Source organism: Coregonus clupeaformis, chromosome 21, assembly GCF_020615455.1.
Source record: "Coregonus clupeaformis isolate EN_2021a chromosome 21, ASM2061545v1, whole genome shotgun sequence".
Classification (NCBI taxonomy): domain Eukaryota; kingdom Metazoa; phylum Chordata; class Actinopteri; order Salmoniformes; family Salmonidae; genus Coregonus; species Coregonus clupeaformis.
In genome coordinates this window covers 37,976,208-37,998,700 of record NC_059212.1, presented here as the reverse complement: position 1 = coordinate 37,998,700, position 22,493 = coordinate 37,976,208, and the positions used below count along the sequence as shown (strand labels likewise).

At 46.4% G+C, this 22,493-nt stretch overlaps 2 protein-coding genes across 10 annotated transcripts in view; one reads left to right on the top strand and one right to left on the bottom strand.

Moving 5' to 3' along the window:
• The first annotated feature begins 736 nt into the window (after positions 1–736).
• On the top strand, positions 737–14,627 carry slc25a12 (solute carrier family 25 member 12). The gene is made up of 18 exons (XM_041842674.2): positions 737–810; positions 1,613–1,666; positions 4,322–4,467; positions 7,863–7,978; positions 8,507–8,646; positions 8,726–8,872; positions 9,048–9,186; positions 9,913–10,006; positions 10,155–10,239; positions 10,337–10,421; positions 11,120–11,278; positions 12,019–12,071; positions 12,205–12,285; positions 12,438–12,578; positions 12,682–12,820; positions 12,928–13,086; positions 13,166–13,256; positions 13,344–14,627. The coding sequence occupies exons 1-18, from the start codon at positions 799–801 to the stop codon at positions 13,561–13,563; spliced, it is 2,061 nt and encodes a 686-aa protein (XP_041698608.1). The 5' UTR covers positions 737–798; the 3' UTR covers positions 13,564–14,627.
• The window catches only part of LOC121535528 (dynein, cytoplasmic 1, intermediate chain 2a), a 22,855-nt gene continuing 14,934 nt past the window's right edge, over positions 14,573–22,493 (bottom strand). For 3 of the 9 annotated variants that reach the window (XM_041842676.2, XM_041842677.2, XM_041842675.2), the window contains exons 4-17: positions 22,155–22,284; positions 20,549–20,611; positions 20,166–20,290; positions 19,933–20,031; positions 19,673–19,835; positions 18,539–18,638; positions 17,819–17,944; positions 17,429–17,575; positions 17,018–17,131; positions 16,554–16,687; positions 16,330–16,474; positions 16,119–16,259; positions 15,751–15,876; positions 14,573–15,661 (exon numbers count right to left, since the gene is read on the bottom strand). In XM_041842676.2, the coding sequence (XP_041698610.2) occupies positions 15,548–15,661; positions 15,751–15,876; positions 16,119–16,259; positions 16,330–16,474; positions 16,554–16,687; positions 17,018–17,131; positions 17,429–17,575; positions 17,819–17,944; positions 18,539–18,638; positions 19,673–19,835; positions 19,933–20,031; positions 20,166–20,290; positions 20,549–20,611; positions 22,155–22,284 (1,727 nt within the window). In that variant the 3' untranslated portion in view covers positions 14,573–15,547. The remainder of the gene's footprint in view (positions 15,662–15,750; positions 15,877–16,118; positions 16,260–16,329; positions 16,475–16,553; positions 16,688–17,017; positions 17,132–17,428; positions 17,576–17,818; positions 17,945–18,538; positions 18,639–19,672; positions 19,836–19,932; positions 20,032–20,165; positions 20,291–20,548; positions 20,612–22,154; positions 22,285–22,493) is intronic. The other 6 variants (XM_041842679.2, XM_041842680.2, XM_041842681.2 and 3 more) reach the window with 6 other exon arrangements.

Sequence of the window (22,493 nt, the reverse complement as noted above, 5' to 3'; positions counted from 1 at the left end):
TTTAGTTGAAATGGCTTTCAGAAGGTAGACCTAACATAGCATTACAACATGTGTATTGTTGGATTAGGCTACTGCTTCACGTTTTTTTCCCCGGTCTACCAGGTTGAGTGAGTTTCAGTCTCGAGAGAGCCTACAGGTCATTACATTATTGAATGATGTATAGCATATTGGTCTATGCAACATAGGAAGTAGTTTGGGGGTGGGGTGCTGCGATTTTTTTTCTTCAAGGGGGGATCCGCTAATGCAGGACTATTAAAGGCCCAGTGCACTACTTTTGTGATTTTTATTTTATTTCAAATACACCTCTACTTCCCACGGTTATGCTATGCAATATTTGTTCTCCCCACAAATAGGCTACTGTATTTGTGTGGCCAGGTTAATTATTCGATTGGTCTGAATAGTTAGCAGTCTGTTTTCACTTTTCACTCAGGCTCAGATTTAAACACTGTGCAATAGAAACGTGTCCTTACATCACCCATCGAATGCTCGAACCACGACCGCTACAGCTGAGGAGACACCTCCCTACTTTTAGAACATAAAGTCAAAGGGACACGGGCTAGACTAGACTAGTGGGGTTGATGCAATCGTCTCAGATTAGACCGGAGCTTGTTGTTGTTTTTATCGCACTGCTTTGCTTTATCTTGGCCAGGTCGCAGTTGTAAATGAGAACTTGTTCTCAACTGGCTTACCTGGTTAAATAAAGGTGAAATAAAAAAATAAAAATAAAAATGTAATTTCTTTGGTATTCTTCAGTGAAAGCGCCTGCGCCAGCTAGCTGTACGTGACGTCAAAACCAACATGGCGGTCAAGGTGACTTCGGCATCGCTTGCTTTACGTTTCAGAAATCGCTTTTAATGTTGTCTGCATGTTTTATCTGTTTTGTTGTATTGGGGTTATGACTATATCGTTTAAGGGATCATTTGAGTCTGTATTTGGCGGGTGTAGGGCATTCATTGCTCCTAGCGTCACTGCGCTAACGCCCGGTCTCTGGCCTTGAATGAACATCCACAAACCAGAGTTAGCGATAAGGCTAGCACTAGCTACTACATCTGATTAACATTGCGATACTAGCTATCTACTAACTCGCAAGATTGTGCAATAATGACAACCGCATCACTCAACTACCATCATGTGTGTCTAAATTCACTATTATCAGCTCTGCTCTTTGCTGTTTTAAACCTAACGAGTCATTTGAAGAAGGGTTTGTGTCTTCATTTTTTTAGTAACGTTACTGTAGCTAACTAGCCAGTAGCTAGCTAGTTAGCAGTAGCAGTGTTTCCTGGTCAACTCGCCTGCAGTAACAGTTTGTGTGATACTTTGCATTAGCATTTGTTTTGACAAGCATTGTCTGTCTCGTAGGATAGCATTCTTTCAAGTCCTCTGTTTGCTTTTTGAATCTTTTCATGTCATTTCCAATTGCAAGGAGACACTCACTCAAAGCATTCCAGCTGATTTATCCCAGTGTCAGCTAGCTACGATTGATTACAAAACCAAACAGCCTTACTAGTTAACATTTTACATTATGTACATGTCAATAGTCGCTGTGTTTTCGTTTTTGCTGCAGAATGACTCATTACCTTACATGTTTTATCTTAATCATATTGCTTGGCAGGTGCAATCCACCAAACGGGCAGACCCGAGCGAGCTGAAGGTTATCTTTCAGAAGGTAAGAACAACTCTTTGTCCTTCAACTTTAGCCTGCCACAAATTATCACTGTGCACATGCAGTTTATATGCAAAGTGACTCACAATCACAGCTTAGAATCAGCTACCCTCCCTAAATCATAACCACCTCCATCAGGAAGATGATGTAAAACTGACTATAGTTCAGTTCCTCTGGGAAACATCTAGGGTCACTTTCCCCCCAGGGTGAACTGTAGAATCCGAGGCTAGAGGTCAGAAGTCACGATTTAACTTGAGGGTACCTTGTGGGGAGCTGTATCACTATGCTCTTTAAAGACTAACACACACGTTATGTAGTTTGGACCTTGAGCTGTTCTTGTCTGTTAATGTTCTGTATTATTTCATGTTTTGTGTGGACCCTAGGAAGAGTAGCTGCAGCTTTCGCAACAGCTAAAAGGAATCCTAATAAAATACCAAACTACTCAAAAACACACACAGTAATGGTGAAAGGTGTATCTCAATAGTGTTTCCTCTTCATCCGTTTTCCTCTTCATCTGTTCTACATGGAGGACAGGAGAAGAGGTTATAGACCAGAATGCACCCTATGCATTAAAGCACTGAGAAGGGCAGGTACAGGCATGGCATGAGGGCCTGGCTGGTAGGAAACATAAGTGGCAGTTACCCTTGACACAAGAAGTCCCTCTGACATAGCTTGAGTCATGTGACATTTGCCTGTGTTAGGTGTTTGAATGTGGCAGGCAGTGAGTGAGGGAGTAAGCAAGCATTGGCTGAATTCCAAAGCTGAATGCCTGGGGTGGGGGGGGGTCACACAGTATATGTAAAATGTGTATGTCATGTTAGAGGTCATATATCAGTGAAAACATTGTACAGCATTTAGTATTCAGTATTTCTAAGAACCCACTGAAGCTGTGAGGTCCACATTGAACATAAATAAGGGCTCTTCTACTGTGTATTCGCAGTTGCACACTGTTGTGCTTGAGTGACATCCTTCATCGCTCTGGACAAAACAGCAGCCAGTGCCTTGTATTGGTTAAAAGAGCTGCTGAAAACATAACATAAAGCCTAAGATGGCTTAGCTCACAAAGCATTGGAAAGCTGGGGCGGCAGGTAGTCTGAGCCGACTAGGTGAAAAATCGGTCAATGTGCCCTTGAGCTAGGCACTTAACTCTAATTGCTCCTGTAAGTCGCTCTGGATAAGATGGTAAAGAGATGTTACACAATACTTTCTGCAAAGTTCTTATTCCTCTAAGAAATGGGAATCTGAATCCTTGTAAATAGACTAGTTCACCATGAGCTGTCAGTAGGACATGTCAAGTCATACGCGGGAAGTAGGGGTGCTGAGTGTGTGGCAGCAACCCCTGAACAATAATAATTATGATGATGAATAAATACAATATTTAAAAAAAGAAGGGGGTTTTCCCACGTAAGTGGTGCATTGGGCATTTAGTGGTATTAGCGGACCGATAGACGTCTGTAGCGTGGGCAAAAGAAAATCATCTGCATCTCCGCTTTGGCAAAAAGGTAGTTGTGTAATAAAGAACAGTATGTTGCAGGATTCATTAGTTGGAATTGTAAGAGTTGTTGCCCTGTCCCTTTCTCTGCGATTCTGTCATTCTAATGGCATCCAGAAAGAACAAAACCCTGTCCTCAAACATTTACATCAAAAGGTGCAAAGTTATGGGCAAAGACACCCAACATCCACATCAAATTAAATGTTTTTCTTGATCAAATAACATGAAAAACATCCACTTCTTGTGCAGTATTAATTTACCATCCTTACAAACCACTTAATGTAAATGTATATTACTGTATTGTACATAGGCTGCTCATATAGGTTTGTACCTGTAGACTTTCCATCACCATGAAGGATAAACAATGCACAATACAGTAATTGAGTACAGTGAGACATCAAGTGGTTTGTGATGATGTGGCTCAGTTGGTAGAGCATGGCGCTTGCAATGCTAGGGTTATGGGTTCGATTCCAATGGGGGACCAGTACGAAAATGTATGTGCACTCTCAACTGTTAGTTGCACTGGATAAGAGCGTCTACTAATATGTAAAAGGAACGAATAGACCATTTCAGTTTTCACAGAGATAAGTTGCATTTGCAAAGTATTTCAAGAATCTGGAAAACATATCAAGCAAGTATTTTTTTATTCCACAAGTATTATCAGATTAACGTTTTTGTTCCTGATAATTATCAGACTCAAGTCACAAATGCTGGTAAATACTCACATAAATTTAGTTTAAATTATTTTCACAAAAGTAGTGCACTGGGCCTTTACTAGTCCTGTATTAGCAGACCGATAGACGGACCGAAATAGACGTCTAAAGTTTTTCTTTTGCATCTTTTTTTTTACATTTTAGTCATTTAGCAGACGCTCTTATCCAGAGCGACTTACAGGAGCAATTAGGGTTAAGTGCCTTGCTTAAGGGCACATCGACAGATTTTTCACCTAGTCGGCTCGGGGATTAGAACCAGCGACCTTTCGGTTACTGGCACAACGCTCTTACCCACTACGCTACCTGCATCTCCTACACCTTAGCAGGAAACTCAATGACTCGATGTCGGTTTCTGTCGTAACCGTCCTGATAATGGTCAGGGTTACGATTGTTATACCAGTACAGGGAAGGGACCCAATGTGACGTTATTTGTTTCTGTCGTAACCCCTCCAGCATGCCAGTGTGGTGGATGCGGATGGTGAGAAGTTGATGACCCCGGGGGACTTTGTGCAGAAGTACCTTGGCCTGCAAACACAGATCCACCACAACCCCAAAACTGTCCAGCTCATCGCAGGTGTAGCTGATACCACCAAGGACGGGTAAGGAGCTGTCTACATTCACCCTCTCTCTGTCCTCCCCCTCTTTCTCTTTGTCTATCTGTGTTTCGCACCCTCTCTTCACCAAAGATGGGTGAAGAGCTGCCTCCCTTCTCTCTCTCTTTCTGTGGACATGAGGAACAGTTGCTCAAGCTTCCTGCCTTTCTCTCTCTCTCTCTCTCTCTCTCTCTCTCTCTCTCTCTCTCTCTCTCTCTCTCTCTCTCTCTCAGGGCTTTATTGGCATGGGAAACGTATGTTAACATTGCCAAAGCAAGTGAAGTAGATAGTAAACAAAAGTGAAATAAACAATAAAAAGTGAACAGTAAACACTGTGAACAAATTACACTCAGAAGTTCCAAAAGAATAAAGACATTTCAAATGTCATATTATGTATATATACAGTGTTGTAACAATGTGCAAAAAAATAGATAAAGTACGAATGGGAAAATAAATAAACATAAAAATGGGTTGTATTTACAATGGGGTTTGTTCTTCACTGGTTGCCCTTTTCTTGTGGCAACAGCTCACAAATCTTGCAGCTGTGATTGCACACTGGTATTTCACCCAGTAGATAAGGGAGTTTATCAAAATTGGGTTTGTTTTGGAATTCTTTGTGGATCTGTGTAATCTGAGGGAAATATGTGTCTCTAATATGGTCATACATTTGGCAGGAGGTTAGAAAGTGCAGCTCAGTTTCCACCTCATTTTGTGGGTAGTGTGTCTTCTCTTGAGAGCCAGCTCTGCCTACGGCTGCCTTTCTCAATAGCAAGGCTATGCTCACTGAGTCTGTGCATAGTCAAAGCTCTCTTTAAGTTTGGGTCAGTCACAGTGGTCAGGTATTCTACCACTGTGAACTCTCTGTTTAGGGCCAAATAGCACTCTGTTTTTTTGTTAATTCTTTCCAATGTGTCAAGTAATTATTTTTGTGTTCTCATGATTTGGTTGGGTCTAAATGTGTTGTTGTCCTGGGGCTCTGTGGGGTCTGTTTGTGTTTGTGAACAGAGCCCCGGGATCAGCTTGCTTAGGGGACTCTTCTCCAGTGTCTTCCAATTTTCCCAGAAGTGGTTAGATTCTATGGATTTTTCACTTGCATTGAGCAGATTCTGACATGCTGTTCCTTCTTTTTCCGTAGTGTATTTCTGTATTGTTCTAGTGATTCACCATAGTGAATGTAGGCTCAGGTTTTCTGGGTCTCTATGTTTTTGGTTGGATAGGTTTCTAAAAAAAAATCTTAGGTTTTTGCATTCTTCATCAAACCATTTGCCATTGTTACATTTCTTAGGTTGTCTGCTTGACAGTTTTAGATTTGATAGGGAAGCTGAGAAGTCAAATATACTGTTTGGTTTTCTACTGCCAAGTTTACATCTTCACTATTACAGTGAAACGTTTTGTCCAGGAAGTTGTCTAAAAGGGATTGCATTTGTTGTTGCCTAATTGTTTTTTGGTAGGTTTCTACACTACTTTCCTTCCATCTATAGCATTTCTTAACATTATGCATTTTCCTTTTGGCTTTGATGCCTCATGATTTGAGTATTGCTCAGTTCAAGTAGACAGTGATTTTGCTGTGATCTGATAGGGGTGTCAGTGGGCTGACTGAACTCTCTGAGAGACTCTGGGTTGAGGTCAGTGATAAAGCAATCTACAGTACTACTGCCAAGGGATGAGCTGTAGGTGTACCTACCGTAAGAGTCCACTCGAAGCCTACCATTAACTATGTACAGACCAGTGGAGGCGGCTGAGGGTAGGACGGCTCAAAATAATGGTTTGATGTATTTGATACAATTCCATCTATTCCGCACCAGCCATTACCATGAGCCCGTCCTCCCCAATTAAGGTGCCACCAACCTCCTGTGGTACAGACCCAACATGCGGCAGAGCTGCAGGAGTTGTGACCCTTGTTTTTGTTTTGTTTTTTTGTCATAGTTGTGTCTAGGGTGGCATATGGGGGAGGGAATGCTGTCACCTCCAGGTAGGTGTTTGTCCCCCTGTGTGCTGAGAGTGTCAGGTTCTTGTCCAGTTCTTTTTTAGGTCGCCACAGACTAGTACATGTCCCTGGGCCTGGAAATGGTTGATCTCTCTGTCTCTCCACTCCTAACATCAACAATGTGAGATTGTTTTCATTGAGCAGAAGGCTCCTGCAACAGGGAATGATAGAGTGATCTGACACACACAGACAAGAATGGTGCTGCTCATCACAGTTAATTAGGATGTTATTGGGTCTGTAAGAACAGTAGCTTCCGTAATGGACCCTCATAGATAAGATTACACACACTAGAGGTGGGATGATAAACTGAATTATGGACACCAACCACTTGTCATGGACATTTAGCTTATCACGGTAGTAGGGCCCTACTAGAGAAATGTGAAGATTGAAATGAAAAAAGATGCAAATATAGGTAATTGTTAATGTGACAATTGATAGCTACAACATTCAAAATAGTGGTCGTTTTAAGGGTATTATAAAAATACAATAAATAACTGTGGTGTGCACATTGTTATAAACTTATCGTTCCGTTTTATTGTGATAATTCTGTCCATTTATTATGATATGGATTTTGGTCCAAATCTCCCAGCTCTAACACAGACACACACACAAGCAGTTACCATGTAGCCTAACGGCAGGTAGCCTAGTGGTTAGGGTTGGGCCAGTAACCGAAAGGTCGCAGGTTTGAATACCCAAGCCAACCAGGTGAAAGATCTGTCGACGTGCCCTTGAGCAAGTCACTTAACCCTAATTTGCTCCAGGGGGCGCTGTACTACTATGGCTGACCCTGTAAAACAACACATTTCACTGCACCTATCCGGTGTATGTCACAATACAACATCTATCTAGTGGACTATATGCACTCCTATGAGAGTTAGACGTAGGAGTTAATGATTCATGTGATTCTGAAAACATTTACTCCTTCAAGGTCAAATGTCTCAAAGAAACAATGAAAAATATCAACAAATAAAATAGAAGTCTCACTCATTGTTTGGCTACAAGGGTCAACTAGTCTTAACCTCAGTCAGTCAGGTAACGGATAAAATTATCAATAAAAGTGTTGTCTTGCAGGGTGCAGAACCACACATCTGTGTCATTCAGAGCTGTTTAAAAGTAATGACCTCTGACAAGCAGCGAATCCCCAATGAACCTTCTACTTTTAATTCAGTTTACAGAAATGAATTCAAATTCATTACAATTGGTTTACAGTATTTTAAATGCATGGGGTAATTTTAAGAAATACGGCATGGCCTAATCTCGCCCTAGATCATTGTTGACATTTTTATGATGTTTCAGTGAAAGCTGAGCCTTTCTCCTTCGGATTGGATGTTGTGTAACTGAAGCTTTGTCCTTCATGGCATCATCGTGTGTGTAATGTCACCCCTCTTTCTCTCTCTCCACAAAACACACCCAGGCTGATCTCGTTCCAGGAGTTCTTAGCGTTTGAGTCGGTGCTGTGTGTTCCGGATGCACTCTTCATCGTAGCCTTCCAGCTGTTTGACAAGACAGGCACTGGAGATATCTCTTTTGGTACGTTACTGTCTGTGTGTGTGTGGGGGGGGGGGTTTGGGGATTTGTACCTGCTTTTGTCAACTGTTCCCATCGTTTCAGCCCAGAAAATGTTGTAATCATTTCATTGTTAATAGGATTACGACTTAGCACGCTATTACGATCTCTCTAATACACTGACACTCTCACACACACTTTTTTAGTGCTTGAGAGGATGTGGGTGTGTGTGAGCGCGCGCTTGGCATGCCTAATAAAAGGGAACCAATTATGGTTTGTTAGTATACTCAATCAGCCTAAAGGTTACTGTAATTCAAATCTGATGAATGTGGGCTATTAATGGTCTGGCATAGAATTAGAATGAGTAGAACAGATTTGTCCCTGTGTTCACAGAAAGAAACAGAATTCTGAGATGATGTGAAGACATTTTAAAATGGTACACCCAAGATGGCCGCCGTTCCTCCCATCACATAACATTGCATTGAATGGCAATCTCCATTCTACTCATTCCAATTCTATGGTTCTCTCTCACGTTATCCTACCCTTTAACAGAGAATGTGCGGGACATCTTCAGCCAGACCACAGTGCACCACCACATCCCCTTTAATTGGGACTGTGAGTTCATCCGCCTGCACTTTGGACACGACCGCAAGAAACGCCTTAGCTACCTTGAGTTCACCCAGTTCCTACAGGTATTCACTCACTCTCCACTCACGCACTTATTCACTCACTCACACCACACAGTCAATCACACTCGTTCTCTGTCTACAGGAGTTGCAGTTGGAGCATGCCCGCCAGGCCTTTGCTCAGAAGGACAAGAACAAGAGTGGCACCATCTCTGCCATGGACTTCAGTGACATCATGGCCACCATCCGACACCACGTGCTCACACCGTTCGTGGAGGAAAACCTGGTTTCGGTAAGTGTGTGTGTACTGTGTATACGAGTGTGTGTGGGATAACAGAGAGAGAGTCGGTGTGTAAGAGAAGATGGAGAGAACTGGGGAGTAAAAGAAAGCGAGGGAGGGAGAGTACCCTGTTGATCACGGGGCGGCACGCCTGTTCTAACCCTCCTCTGTGTGATTGTCCTCCCAGGCTGCGGGGGGCAGCACCTCTCACATGGTCAGCTTCTCCTACTTCAACGCCTTTAACTCTCTCCTCAACAACATGGAGCTGATCCGCAAGATCTACAGCACACTGTCCGGGACCCGCAAGGACACACTGGTCACTAAAGGTAACACACTGGCCACTAAAGGTAACACACTGGCCACTAAAGGTAACACACTGGCCACTAAAGGTAACACACTGGCCACTAAAGGTAACACACTGGCCACTAAAGGTAACACACTGGCCACTAAAGGTAACACGCATGTTCCACATACACGCACTCATGTATACACACATCCATCCATACCCCTCGTATACCCTTCCACACACACGTACACTGTACTGACACACACCAGGGTTCTCCCCAAAGAATGGAAGAGAGGCACTGCGCCACCTTTGGACTGGCTGCTCCACTATGTAATAAAAAACTAAAAGTAAGTAAATGTTGTATTATTATTTGTTGCTTTATTTGTTCTCATATAAGGCCATTTGTTGCTCTAGATTACAGGAAATGGCAGTTACAGGTGTTAGAAAACACATAAGAGTCCAAAGGGGGGCACTAACACCCTCCGGATCTCCTCCCTGGTCGTACTCAGCAGCACCACCTGGGGAGAACCCTGCACACACACTTGTCAGAAGTGCTCAAGACATGTTAGAGTGAGCGGAGTAGTGGGATCACACCTTCCAGTCATCTGTTAGCTGCCAGCAGAGGAACTGTCATGTTGAAGAGGGACTTGGCGAGCTCTCTCAATCTATGTAGTACGTCTGTGTTATGCAGTCTATTAACCTTTTTCTCTCTCTAACACCCTCTCTCTTCCTCTCTTCCTCCCTGTCTCTCGATCTCCCTCTCTAGAGGAGTTTATCTTTGCTGCTAACAAGTTTGGCCAGATCTCTCCCATGGAGATCGACATCCTGTACCAGCTATCAGGCCTGCACTCCCACTCTGGGTAAACACACACACATGCATGAATATCGCTCTTCAGCCTTGTACTGTATGCATAATATATGCATGTGTCCCTTACACAATCATACCTGTTCAGAGTGCTGGGGCAAACCTATTGAATATTGTGTGGTAATGGTGCTGTGTTGTCTCAGACGTCTGAACTTTTCGGACATTGAGAGGATAGCCCCACTGGAGGAGGGAGCGCTACCCTATCACCTGGCTGAGATACAGAAACAGGTAAGAGACCTGTGTGTGCAAGTGAATGACTGTGTGTGTGACTGTGTGTGTGCGCGCGCAAGTAAATGAGCATGCATGTGTGACTGTCTCTCTGTAGCAGAGCCAGGGTGATGGTTCCAGGTCAGTGTTGCTGCAGGCTGCAGAGTCGGCCTACCGGTTCAGCTTGGGCTCTATTGCTGGAGGTAAGGGACTGGGGGGGGTTGATGAGATAAGGGACTGGGGGGGTTGATGAGATAAGGGACTGGGGGGTTGATGAGATAAGGGACTGGGGGGTTGATGAGATAAGGGACTGGGGGGTTGATGAGATAAGGGACTGGGGGGTTGATGAGATAAGGGACTGGGGGTTGATGAGATAAGGGACTGGGGGGTTGATGAGATGGGGGACTGGGGGGTTGATGAGATGGGGGACTGGGGGTTGATGAGGTAAGGGACTGGGGGTTGATGAGATGGGGGGACTGGGGGGTTGATGAGGTAAGGGACTGGGGGGTTGATGAGATAAGGGACTGGGGGGTTGATGAGATAAGGGACTGGGGGGGTTGATGAGATAAGGGACTGGGGGGGTTGATGAGATAAGGGACTGGGGGGTTGATGAGATAAGGGACTGGGGGGGTTGATGAGATAAGGGACTGGGGGGTTGATGAGATGGGGGACTGGGGGGTTGATGAGATGGGGGACTGGGGGGTTGATGAGATGGGGGACTGGGGGGGGGTTGATGAGATGGGGGACTGGGGGGGGGTTGATGAGATGGGGTAGGGGACTGGGGGTGGGGTGGTAAGGGACTGGGGGGTTAAGGTTAGGTTTTGGGGTTTGGGAAAATAGGATTTTGAATAGGAGTCAATTGCCCCCACAAGGTTAGTAAAACAAGACTGTGTGTGTGTAGCTACGGGAGCCACGGCGGTGTATCCTATAGACCTGGTGAAGACCAGGATGCAGAACCAGAGGAGTACAGGCTCGTTCGTAGGAGAACTTATGTACAAGAACAGCTTTGACTGTGCCAAGAAGGTGCTGCGCTACGAAGGCTTCTTCGGCTTCTACAGAGGTACGGACAGACACTTCTTGGCTGCTCTCCTGATCACTCTTCCTCTCTTAGCTGCTGTTTTCCTTTCTCTCGCCTCCTCTCTTAGCTGCTGTTTTCCTTTCTCTCGCCTCCTCTCTTAGCTGCTGTTTTCCTTTCTCTCGCCTCCTCTCTTAGCTGCTGTTTTCCTTTCTCTCGCCTCCTCTCTTAGCTGCTGTTTTCCTTTCTCTCGCCTCCTCTCTTAGCTGCTGTTTTCCTTTCTCTCGCCTCCTCTCTTAGCTGCTGTTTTCCTTTCTCTCGCCTCCTCTCTTAGCTGCTGTTTTCCTTTCTCTCGCCTCCTCTCTTAGCTGCTGTTTTCCTTTCTCTCGCCTCCTCTCTTAGCTGCTGTTTTCCTTTCTCTCGCCTCCTCTCTTAGCTGCTGTTTTCCTTTCTCTCGCCTCCTCTCTTTTCTCCTGGTCCACATATTTTTTTTATTACCTGCTCTTCTTTTACCTTTATGGGCTACTCTCCTCCTCCGCTCTCTCTTCTGTTAATGGACAAAGGACTGCAAGGCTGCCATCTAGTGTTGGCTCACCCACACTGCCACACTAAATCTGCATCCGTCCATTCACCCACTTCCTTTGTCCTTTTTAATTCTCACCTTTCCTTCATTCTCATCCCTGCACTCTTTTCTCCTCCCTTCTCTCCTTCTACACTGAGAAACTAGTCATCATGAGATGTGGTTCATGTCATATGTGGACTCAATCTCCCATGCTGCTCTCCAGGTCTTCTTCCCCAGCTCATAGGCGTGGCTCCAGAGAAGGCCATCAAACTCACAGTGAGTCAAACTCTTCCCCTTCCAGTCCACTCAGCCAATCACTATGGAGATGCAACTTAAGATAACACTTCATTCCCTCTGTAGTATCTTTCTGCTGATTCGCTCTCTCTCTGTCCCCCCTCTCTCCCTGTAGGTGAATGACTTTGTGAGAGACAAGTTCACCGGTAAAGGTGACACCATTCCCTTTGCTGCTGAGGTGCTGGCTGGAGCCTGTGTGAGTATGACTGGCCCTGTTCCATCTCACTCAAACTACCCAGCCCATTCTATTCCACCTAATCCTACCTAAATGGGAGGGTGTGGTAGCAACCCTCTCTTCCTCGTCCATCTCTTGCTAACTTATTTCCCCTTATGTCTCTCTCTCTGCAGGCAGGGGGTTCCCAGGTGGTCTTTACTAACCCGCTGGAGATAGTCAAGATCAGACTGCAGGTGGCAGGAGAGATCACCACAGGGCCCAGAATCAGCGCCCTCAGTGTCATTCGAGACCTCGGCTTGTTTGGCCTCTACAAGGTGTGTGTGTTTGACCATTACGTCTGGTGGCATTGTTCTTGTAATTTGGGAAACAGGCCTTTTTGATTGAAAATAATGTCACTTACTCTTTGTGTGTGTGTAGGGTGCTAAAGCATGTTTCTTGAGAGACATCCCTTTCTCAGCCATCTTCTTCCCGGTGTACGCCCACACCAAGGCTCAGTTCGCCGACGAGCAGGGAAGACTGGGCGCGTTACAGCTGTTAGCTGCTGGAGCCATCGGAGGTACACACACTACACAGACCTACCCAGAGTTGCAATTCAATTCCATTTTATTTGACTGTCAAACAGTCCTAGCCTCCGGTGATACCCTTTCTTACTCCATTTCCCAGGTATCCCTGCTGCCTCTCTGGTGACGCCTGCTGATGTCATCAAGACACGCCTGCAGGTAGCAGCGAGGGCGGGACAGACCACCTACACTGGAGTCACGGACTGCTTCAGGAAAATCATGCAGGAGGAGGGATTCAGAGCACTGTGGAAGGGAGCTGGAGGTGTGTGTGTGTGTGTGTATGTGTCTGTGCGTGCATGCAGAAATGGGAATTTGCTTACTTTCTCTCTTTCTCTCCCCAGCTCGTATGTGTCGATCCTCTCCTCAGTTTGGGGTGACTCTGGTGACCTATGAGCTTCTACAGAGGTGGTTAAATGTGGATTTCGGAGGACAGTAAGTACACACACTCTCCCCACTGTTATAACGCAAGTTAGCATTTTTAGGTAAGATACAATGTCTCACATTTCTTTCTCTCTCCAGTCGTCCATCAGGGTCTGAGCCCACTCCTAAGTCTCGTATCTCGGAGCTTCCTCCGGTCAGCGCTGACCACGTGGGCGGCTACCGTCTGGCTACGGCCACCTTCGCTGGTGTGGAGAACAAGTTTGGCCTCCACCTGCCCAAGTTCAAGTCCTCTGGAGTGGTCTCCATACACCATGACACCTCTTCTGCTCCCCCCCAAGAGGAGGCTACTGCCCCCTAAAGACTGCCCCTCTAGCTACCGGCCACCACTCCACTAGGGCTATACACTTAGACACACACACACACACACACACACACACACACACACACACACACACACACACACACTCCTAGGGGCCATGCACAAAAATACATACTAATACACACACACTCAGTTCGAAGGGCCATGTAACCAGAAATGCACACACACTCCCAGGGTCCATGTAACCAGACGTACACACAGGACGTACACACATACACACTGCCCCCCACCCCTCCCCTCCCAGGGACTACTTCAGTGCTCTCTCTCCCTGGTCCTGGAGAGCTGACTGTAGGTCAGTAGTTAAAGCTCAGTCAGTAACCTGAACACTGTACTGTACTGTGTTGTTTCTCCAGTGGCTGCATGCTCCTCTTCTCTTCTCTCCATCCCTCTTCATCTGAAACGTGTAGTTGAAAAGGAGCCTCGTCTCTCTCTGTCCCTCCCTCTACTCCTCTGCTCTCTTCCATTTCTCTCCCCATTCCCCTTTCTCTCTCCCCCATTCCCCTTTCTCTCTCCCCCATTCCCCTTTCTCTCTGCTGGCTCCTCTTCTCATTAATAACTGATTTTGATTTTCAAATTTTTCTTTGATGCACAGTGTGTGTAAGGCTACTATGATTGGACAGTGTGTAGGGGATATTTGATTGGACAGCGTGTGTAAGGCTTTACTCTGATTGGGCCTTGCACAAGAAGTTACTGTACATATTGTAGATCTGCTGTACAGAGACGTGACACTGCTGGAAAGAAAAAGTGTTACTGTAATGTTGGACAACAATCTTATGGTAATCTTAGAGCAACACCATGATGAGAGAAATGTTTTGGTGACAAGTGTTGCAGTAATGTTAGAAAGCAACATGACGGTAATGTTATGTTAGAATGACGTTGGGACTCCGTCTCTTGAATCACTCTTACTGATTGATGTACAGACAATTTCAACATGTGTTTGAGGAGAATCATGAGCAAAGGATTAGACCATAACTTAAATCCATTTCAATTCATTCTGTGTATTTTATTGAAATAAATAAATCATATGTATGGTTTTAAATTTAGAGGTTAGTGTTTATTTCAAGGGGAATAAACAGCAAAAAAGGACAAGCAAAACCTTTGGTGTAATACTAGACTTGGTCACTTCATGTTATACTGATTAAATGTTTCTATTAAATCAAATTCATTAGATAAGGAGCATATCTATACAGAGTTTGACAAACTCCTTCCAACAGAGAATTGTGTAATGGACAATGTTCCAACAACAAAAGTCTAGTTGAAATGCTAATTAGAATTTGGTGCTAACATGGAGGATAGTTGGCCAAACTCTGTATGCATCTATGGCTCTGCTTAGGTCCATATCTTCATATGAGGAAATACTTCATTAACATCCTTTCAGGAAGGAGAGAGAAACTGGGTTTCTATTAAGAGACCTACAGGTACAGTAAATTTTTTAACTCTGGTTTATTCAAAAACCACTAACATATTCAGTCAAGGCAAGTAAAGTTAATTTAAAAAGCACTTTTTGTCTTGTAGTGGTATGAGCTTAGGTGTAGCGCTAATGTTAAGGGATATACTAGTAAAGCTATCCACAGACATGTTTAAATATGTAATATGTTGAAAATATGTGCAAGAGCATGGATAAATACAATTGAAGCTAAAATGTGAGGGCATTGCTGCCGTAGTCTATAAAGGTTGGAATGGGCATAGCATGGGTCATCCTATTCCTGTTCCTGTTCTTCACCATTAAACACACATCAGCCTTTAGGGAATAAACAGACGTCTCAAACGTATAAATACAAAGTAGTAAAAAGGTACAAAGTTTTGCATATTTAGAAAAGCACTGAGTTGGAAGAGCTGTGGACAGAACACTCAACGTTCTGGATCGTTCTAGAACCTGAAAGGATAAACACCACACCTCATCCTGTTCCATTTGGAGGGAGGGAGGATTTGGAAGCGAGAGCAGGAGTGGTTACCATGGCGATCAGGCGACTAGGCGCTGCGCGGCCAGCTCGTCCCCTTCATCTCGGTTCTCGTTGATCTCCACGAGCGTGTGCACCAAACGGGTCCACTCATCTGCCTTGGGCACACAGATTTGCTGTGGAACACACACACGGGTTAAACAAATTCAGGTATGACACTGCAGCAGTATAAGGGTTTTACTTGATGAAGGAATAGATCTCTCACCTCTCCTACGTCATAGACCAGCACCTGTCCGTCTGAGTCTCCTGTAGCGATCTCTCTCCCTGAGTGAGCCCAACGCACACGGTTCAGAGCAGGAGACCCATCCACACACACACTCGCACTGGGCACCTAGGACACACACACACACACACTGTTTGTTGCATTGTTCATATGTATGTCTGTTGTTTGTACTGTGTGTGTGGGAGGAGCTATAGGAGGACGGGCTCATTCTAATGGCTGGAATGGTACATTTGGAACAGTCAGAAGTGGTTTCCATACGTTTGATACTGTTCCATTAATTCCATTCCAGCCATTACAATGAGCCCGTCCTATAGCTCCTACCACCAGCCGCCTCTGGTGTGTGTGTGTACCTCTGTGTCGTTGTTGAGGTTCCACAGGTCCAGGCGTCCAGATCCGTCCACACAGGCGAAGAGGGCGGGGTGTGTGGGAGACCACATGACATCATACACATAGTCACAGCTGTCCTCAAACGAATACAGAGGACGGGTACTCTACAGAGAGAGAGAAGGTACTGTTAAGTTAAAGAAAGAGGTAGGGTTAATGTGTGTGTGTGTGTGTTACCTTGGTGGTCCACAGCTTGACGGTCCAGTCGAAGGAGGCAGAGATGAAGAGATGGGAGAAATCCACGGGACCCCCGGCACTGTGACAGCTCAGCCCAGTGACTGGACCATGGTGCCCCTCAAACACATCACTGATGCCTGCCTTACTGTAACACACAGGATGTGCACAAAGCAATCGTTACTTCCCATCGCAAAATTAAATCACACACACACACACTCACGTACCTCCCGTGGCGGCAGGCGGTGTACACCGATCCATCTTCACTGCCGACCACAAAGTTGTTGACGTCACCCAGAGGAAAAGCCATGGAGGTCACTGCTACTGCCTTCGACTGCTTAAACACCAGCTCCAGACTGTCCTGTAACACATACAGCATTAAGACTGCCAAAACACTAGCTCTGCGATGTCCTGTAACACACACAGCATTAAGACTGCCAAAACACTAGCTCTGCGATGTCCTGTAACACACACAGCATTAAGACTGCCAAAACACTAGCTCTGCGATGTCCTGTAACACATACAGCATTAAGACTGCCAAAACACTAGCTCTGCGATGTCCTGTAACACACACAGCATTAAGACTGCCAAAACACTAGCTCTGCGATGTCCTGTAACACATACAGCATTAAGACTGCCAAAACACTAGCTCTGCGATGTCCTGTAACACATACACACGCTGCAGTAGTACCTGTGGTTGAGACAGCATGTCCAGGCTCCAGGAGCACATCTTTCCGTCAGTCGAGATGCTGATGAGGTTGTGAGCATTCTGGGTCCCCACCACGTTCACACAGTACACTGGGTGCTGAACATCACCGGACACAGACACAGTTCAGTCTCTATGGGCGGCAGGTAGCCTAGCGGTTGGGCCAGTAACCAAAAGGTTGCTGGTTCGAATCCCCGAGCCGCCTAGATGAAAAATCTACCGATGGGCCCTTGAGCAAGGCACTTAACCCTAATTGCTCCTTTAATTCTCTCTGGATAAGAGCGTCTGCTAAATGACAAATCTAAAATGTATGTGGCTAATATTAGGTTGTACCTGTATAATAAAATGTAAACAATTTCACAATTTGAAAGCTATTGAGCACTCTGTGTGTGTTACCGTGTGAGCGGATGCAGAAAGGGGAGTTCTCTGTACAGGTGTTCTCTTGTTGCTCCTGTTGTCCCATAGGACGATCTGGCCTGAGTAAGTCCCGCCCACAACCAGGTTAGGATGGAACCTGGCGAATGCTGCTGACATCACTGCAGACTGGAGGAGAGGCAGAAGAAAATGATTTTCGCAGAGCAGTGTGGATGTGTGTGTGTGTGTATCACAGGAGGTTGGTGGCACCTTTATTGGGGAGGACGGGCTTGTGGTAATGGCTGGAGCGGAATAACTGGAATGGTATCAATGCCATTCCATTCACTCCGTTCCAGCCATTATTATGAGCCGTCCTCCCCTCAGCAGCCTCCACTGGTGTGTATGCATGCTTGCGTTCATGAGTGTGCGTACCTGGCAGTGGAAGGTGTATTCGGGTGTTGTCTTCTTGTATTTCATGTTCCAGACCAGAGCCACTCCGTCAGGCTCATGAGGAGCATCCTCGTTGTTGTTGTAGGAGGCCACCAGCAGCTCAGGGTACTGAATCGAACAGGAGTCAAACACAAGAGATTAATATGAATCCAACAGTTACATACAGTATATACACTGAATCTACAAAACATTAGGAACACCTTCCTTTTGCCCTCGGAACAGCCTGAATTCGTCGGGGCATGGTCTCTACAAGGTGTCCAAAGTGTTCCACAGGGATGCTGGCCCATGTTGACTCCAATGCTTCCCAAAGTTGTGTGAAGTTGGCTGGATGTCCTTTGGGTGGTGGACCATTCTTGATACACACGGGAAACTGTTGAGCGTGAAAAACCCAGCAGCGTTGCAGTTCTTGACACACTAAAACAGGTGTGCCTGGCTCCTACTACCATACCCCATTTAAAGGCACTTATTTTGTCTTGCCCATTCACCCTCTGAATGGCACACATACACAATCCATGTCTCAAGGCTTGAAAATCCTTCTTTAACCTGTCTCCTCCTCTTCATCTACACTGATTGAAGTGGATTTAACAAGTGACATCAATAAGGGATCATAGCTTTCACCTGGATTCACCTGGTCAGTCTGTCATAGAAAGAGCAGGTTTTGTACACTCAGTGTATATTTAGAATCATTACACACTCTCTTACCTGAGGAGACCAGTCCAGACAGGTGACCACTCTGTTCTTGGACCAACGTTCGTCAGAGAACACCCTGTTCAGAGACATCTTTGCCCCCGCCTGCATCTCACTGGAAACAGAGAGCGAGAGAGAGAGAGGAGGAGGGGGTAGAGAGAGGAGGATGGGGAGAGTGGAGGAGGGGGTAGAGAGAGGAGGAGGGGGAGGGCAGTGGAGAAGAGGGAGAGAGAGGAGGAGGAGAGTGGAGGAGAGAGTGGAGGAGAGAGAGGAGGAGGAGGGGGAGAGTGGAGGAGAGGGAGAGAGAGGAGGAGGGGGAGAGTGGAGGAGAGGGAGAGAGAGGAGGAGGGGGAGAGTGGAGGAGAGAGAGGAGGAGGAGGGAGAGAGAGGAGGGAGGAGAGAGAGGAGGAGAGTAGAGGAGGAGGAGGGGGAGAGTAGAGGAGGAGGAGGGGGAGAGGGAGGAGGGGGAGAGAGGAGGCGGTGAGGGGGAGGAGAAGGTGAGGGGGAGGAGGAGGGGGGTGAGAGAGGAGGAGGGGGTGGGGGGTGAGAGAGGAGGAGGGGGTGAGAGAGGAGGAGGGGGTGGGTGAGAGAGGAGGAGGAGAGAGAGAGGAGGTGGAGAGAGGAGGGGGAGAGAGGAGGAGGAGGAGGTGGAGAGAGGGGGAGAGAGGAGGAGGAGGAGGGGGAGAGAGGAGGAGGAGGGGGAGAGAGGAGGAGGAGGGGGAGAGAGGAGAGGGAGAGTGAGGAGGAGGAGGGGGAGAGTGAGGAGGAGGAGGGGGAGAGTGGAGGAGGAGGGGGAGAGTGGAGGAGAGGGGGGAGGGGGAGAGTGGAGGAGAGGGGGAGAGTGGAGGAGGAGGGGGAGAGTGGAGGAGGAGGAGGAGAGGAGGAGGGGGAGAGTGGAGGAGGAGGAGGGGGAGAGTGGAGGAGGAGAGGAGGAGGGGGAGAGAGGAAGAGGGGGAGAGAGGGTGCAATAAAAACATACGCTCTCTATAGCTGTGAGTGTGTGTGTTTATTATTGATATTGATTATTGTACTACAATGTTGAGGGAGCTAACACACAAGCATTTTGCGGCACCTTTTATACCTGCTGTAAACTGTGTATGTGACAAATAATAATAATAATCATAATCGTAATTTTTTTTGGTGTCTCACCCCTCCTTGTCTTCCAGGTCTCGGCCGCTGTAGTCAAAGCAGACGTCCACTCGTTCAGACAGAGCCCGCTCCACGATCCTGCTCCCTCGATCGAAGAACGTCATGAACTCCTCTGAGTGGAGAAGGTGCATCTTCTCCTCTTCAGTCAGTTCCTTGGGAGGGACTACACACACACACCCATGAATATCAGCAGTGGTGTAGGCAGGGCTAGCCAACTTACAGGTCACAGGTTAGAGGTTGGAGGGTATAGTCAGTCTCACCTTCTTCCTGCTTCTCCTCCTGATCAGCTTTCTCCTCCTGGGACTCCTCTGCTGGCTTGGGCTCGGCCATCTCCTCCTCCTCCTCCTCCTCCTCCTCTGCTTCACACACACACACACACACACACACACACACACACACACACACACACACACACACACAGGTTCAATATCATGCTCACAACATACTTAAAAGTCTGTAAATTGCTGGTGACGCATTAAAACTCAAGGACTACCTGGTTTGTCCTGGGTGTGTGTTTGTGTATAGGTGGGGGTCTGTGTCTCCTTGGAGTAGGACACAGACTCTTTGGGTGGGAAATCCACCTGGGTCACCTTTGCCATGCCAAGCCTCAAACCTCGCCTGGTGACACATACATAGTCAGAGACACATACAAACCTAAAAAACACAGCCACAACATTATACAGACTCTCTCTCTCTCACGCACGCACACACAAGGTCAGAGACTCTTCCACATCCAAACACACCATTAGAAAGACAAACACTCTACATGTACACATGTCCACCAAGGAAAGGACCAGGAGGAACAGAAGAGAGGAGCAGTACTCCAGCCCAAGTAGGGGTATGTGTCTTAGAGAGTAAGAGAGAGCAGAGCAGTACCCCAGTAGTTCAGAGTCAGAGTGCAGCTGCAGAGTAGAGGGGTCAGGATCCCAGTGTAACGTCCTGATACAGCCACAACACACCACCAGGGGGCAGCAGTTAGTCAGAAAGAGAGAAAGAGAGAGAGAGATAAGGAGAGCGAGAAGGAGAGAGAGAGGAGTCAGAGCGGAGTGAAGAGAGGGGAGGGAGAATGATGGAGAGATATGGAGCGAGAGAAACAAAGACAAAACAACAGGGAGGGAGAGAGAGAGAGATGGAGAGAGAGAGAGCGATAGAGAGAAGGGTGGAGCGGGAAGTGAAAGAGAGAAAGCATGCAGGTCAGAATTTACACACGTGTTGTTAATAAATACTGAGCATGCAAGTACACTGAACAAAAATATAAACGCAACGTGCAACAATTTCAAAGATTTTCCTGAGTTACAGTTCATATAAGGAAATCAGTTAATTGAAATAAATAAATTAGGCCGTAATCGATGGATTTCACGTGACTGGGAATGCAGAAATACATCTGTTGGTCAGAGATACCTTTCAAAAAAAAGTTGGTGGTGTGGATCAGAAAACCAGTCAGTATCTGGTGTGACCACCATTTGCCTCATGCAGCGCGACACGTCTCCTTCGCATTGAGTTGATCAGGCTGTTGATTGTGGCCTGTGGAATGTTGTCCCACTCCTCTTCAATGGCTGTGCGAAGTTGCTGGATATTGGCGGAAACTGGAACACGCTGTAGTATGCGTCGAACCAGAGCATCCCAAACATGCTCAATGGGTGACATGCCACCATGGGGTACTCTGTTCACAACAGTGACATCAGCAAACCGCTCGCCCACACGACGCCATACACGCTGTCTGCCATCTGCCCGGTACAGTTGAAACCGGGATTCACCCGTGAAGAGCACACTTCTCCAACATGCCAGTAGCCATCGAAGGTGAGCATTTGCCCACTGAAGTCGGTTACGACGCCAAACTGCAGTCAGATCAAGACCCTGGTGAGGACGACGAGCACGCAGATGAGCTTCCCTGAGACGGTTTCTGACCGTTTGAGCAGAAATTCTTTGTTTGTGCAAATCCACAGTTTCAACAGCTGTGCGGGTGGCTGGTCTCAGACGATCCCGCAGGTGAAGAAGCCGGACATGGAGGTCCTGGGCTGGCGTGGTTACACGTGGTCTGCGGTTGTGAGGCCTGTTGGACATACTGCCAAATTCTCTAAAACGACGTTGAAGGCGGCTTATGGTATTGAAATGAACATTCAATTATCTGGCAACAGCTCTGGTGGACATTCTTGCAGTCAACATGCCAACTGCACGCTCCCTCAAAACTTGAGACTGTGGCATTGTGTTGTGTGACAAAACTGCACCTGTGTAATGATCATGCTGTTTAATCAGCTTCTTGATATGCCACACCTGTCAGGTGGATGGATTATCTTGGCAAAAGATAAATGTTCACTAACTAAGGGATGTAAACAAATTTGTGAAACGAAATAAGCTTTTTGTGTGTATGGAAAATGTTGGGGATCTTTTATTTCAGCCAGCTCATGAAACATGGGACCAACACTTCACATGTTGCGTTTCTATTGTTGTTCAGTGTAGTTAATCATATAGACACACGTACCTGGTGTTTCCATCTCCTGAGTCCTGGCTTCCTGTCTCGCTGCACATTGACTTGGCTGAGGGAGACATGGGGGCGGGGACTAGATAGTGGAACAAACACGTATCCTCTGTTATTACCCTCAGAGGCTGGGCTGTTGAGGGTGAGTGAGTGAGTGAGTGAGTGAGTGAGTGAGTGAGTGAGTGAGTGAGTGAGTGAGTGAGTGAGTGGTCAGTTGGTTAGTCGGAAAATAAAAAAGGGGGAAGATACAAAAAAGCAAAAGAAATAAAGGGAGAAGAGAGAGAAAAAGTAGGGTTAAGTGGCATGCTGAGGCTTCATGCAGAAAGGCTTGTTCAAAACCAG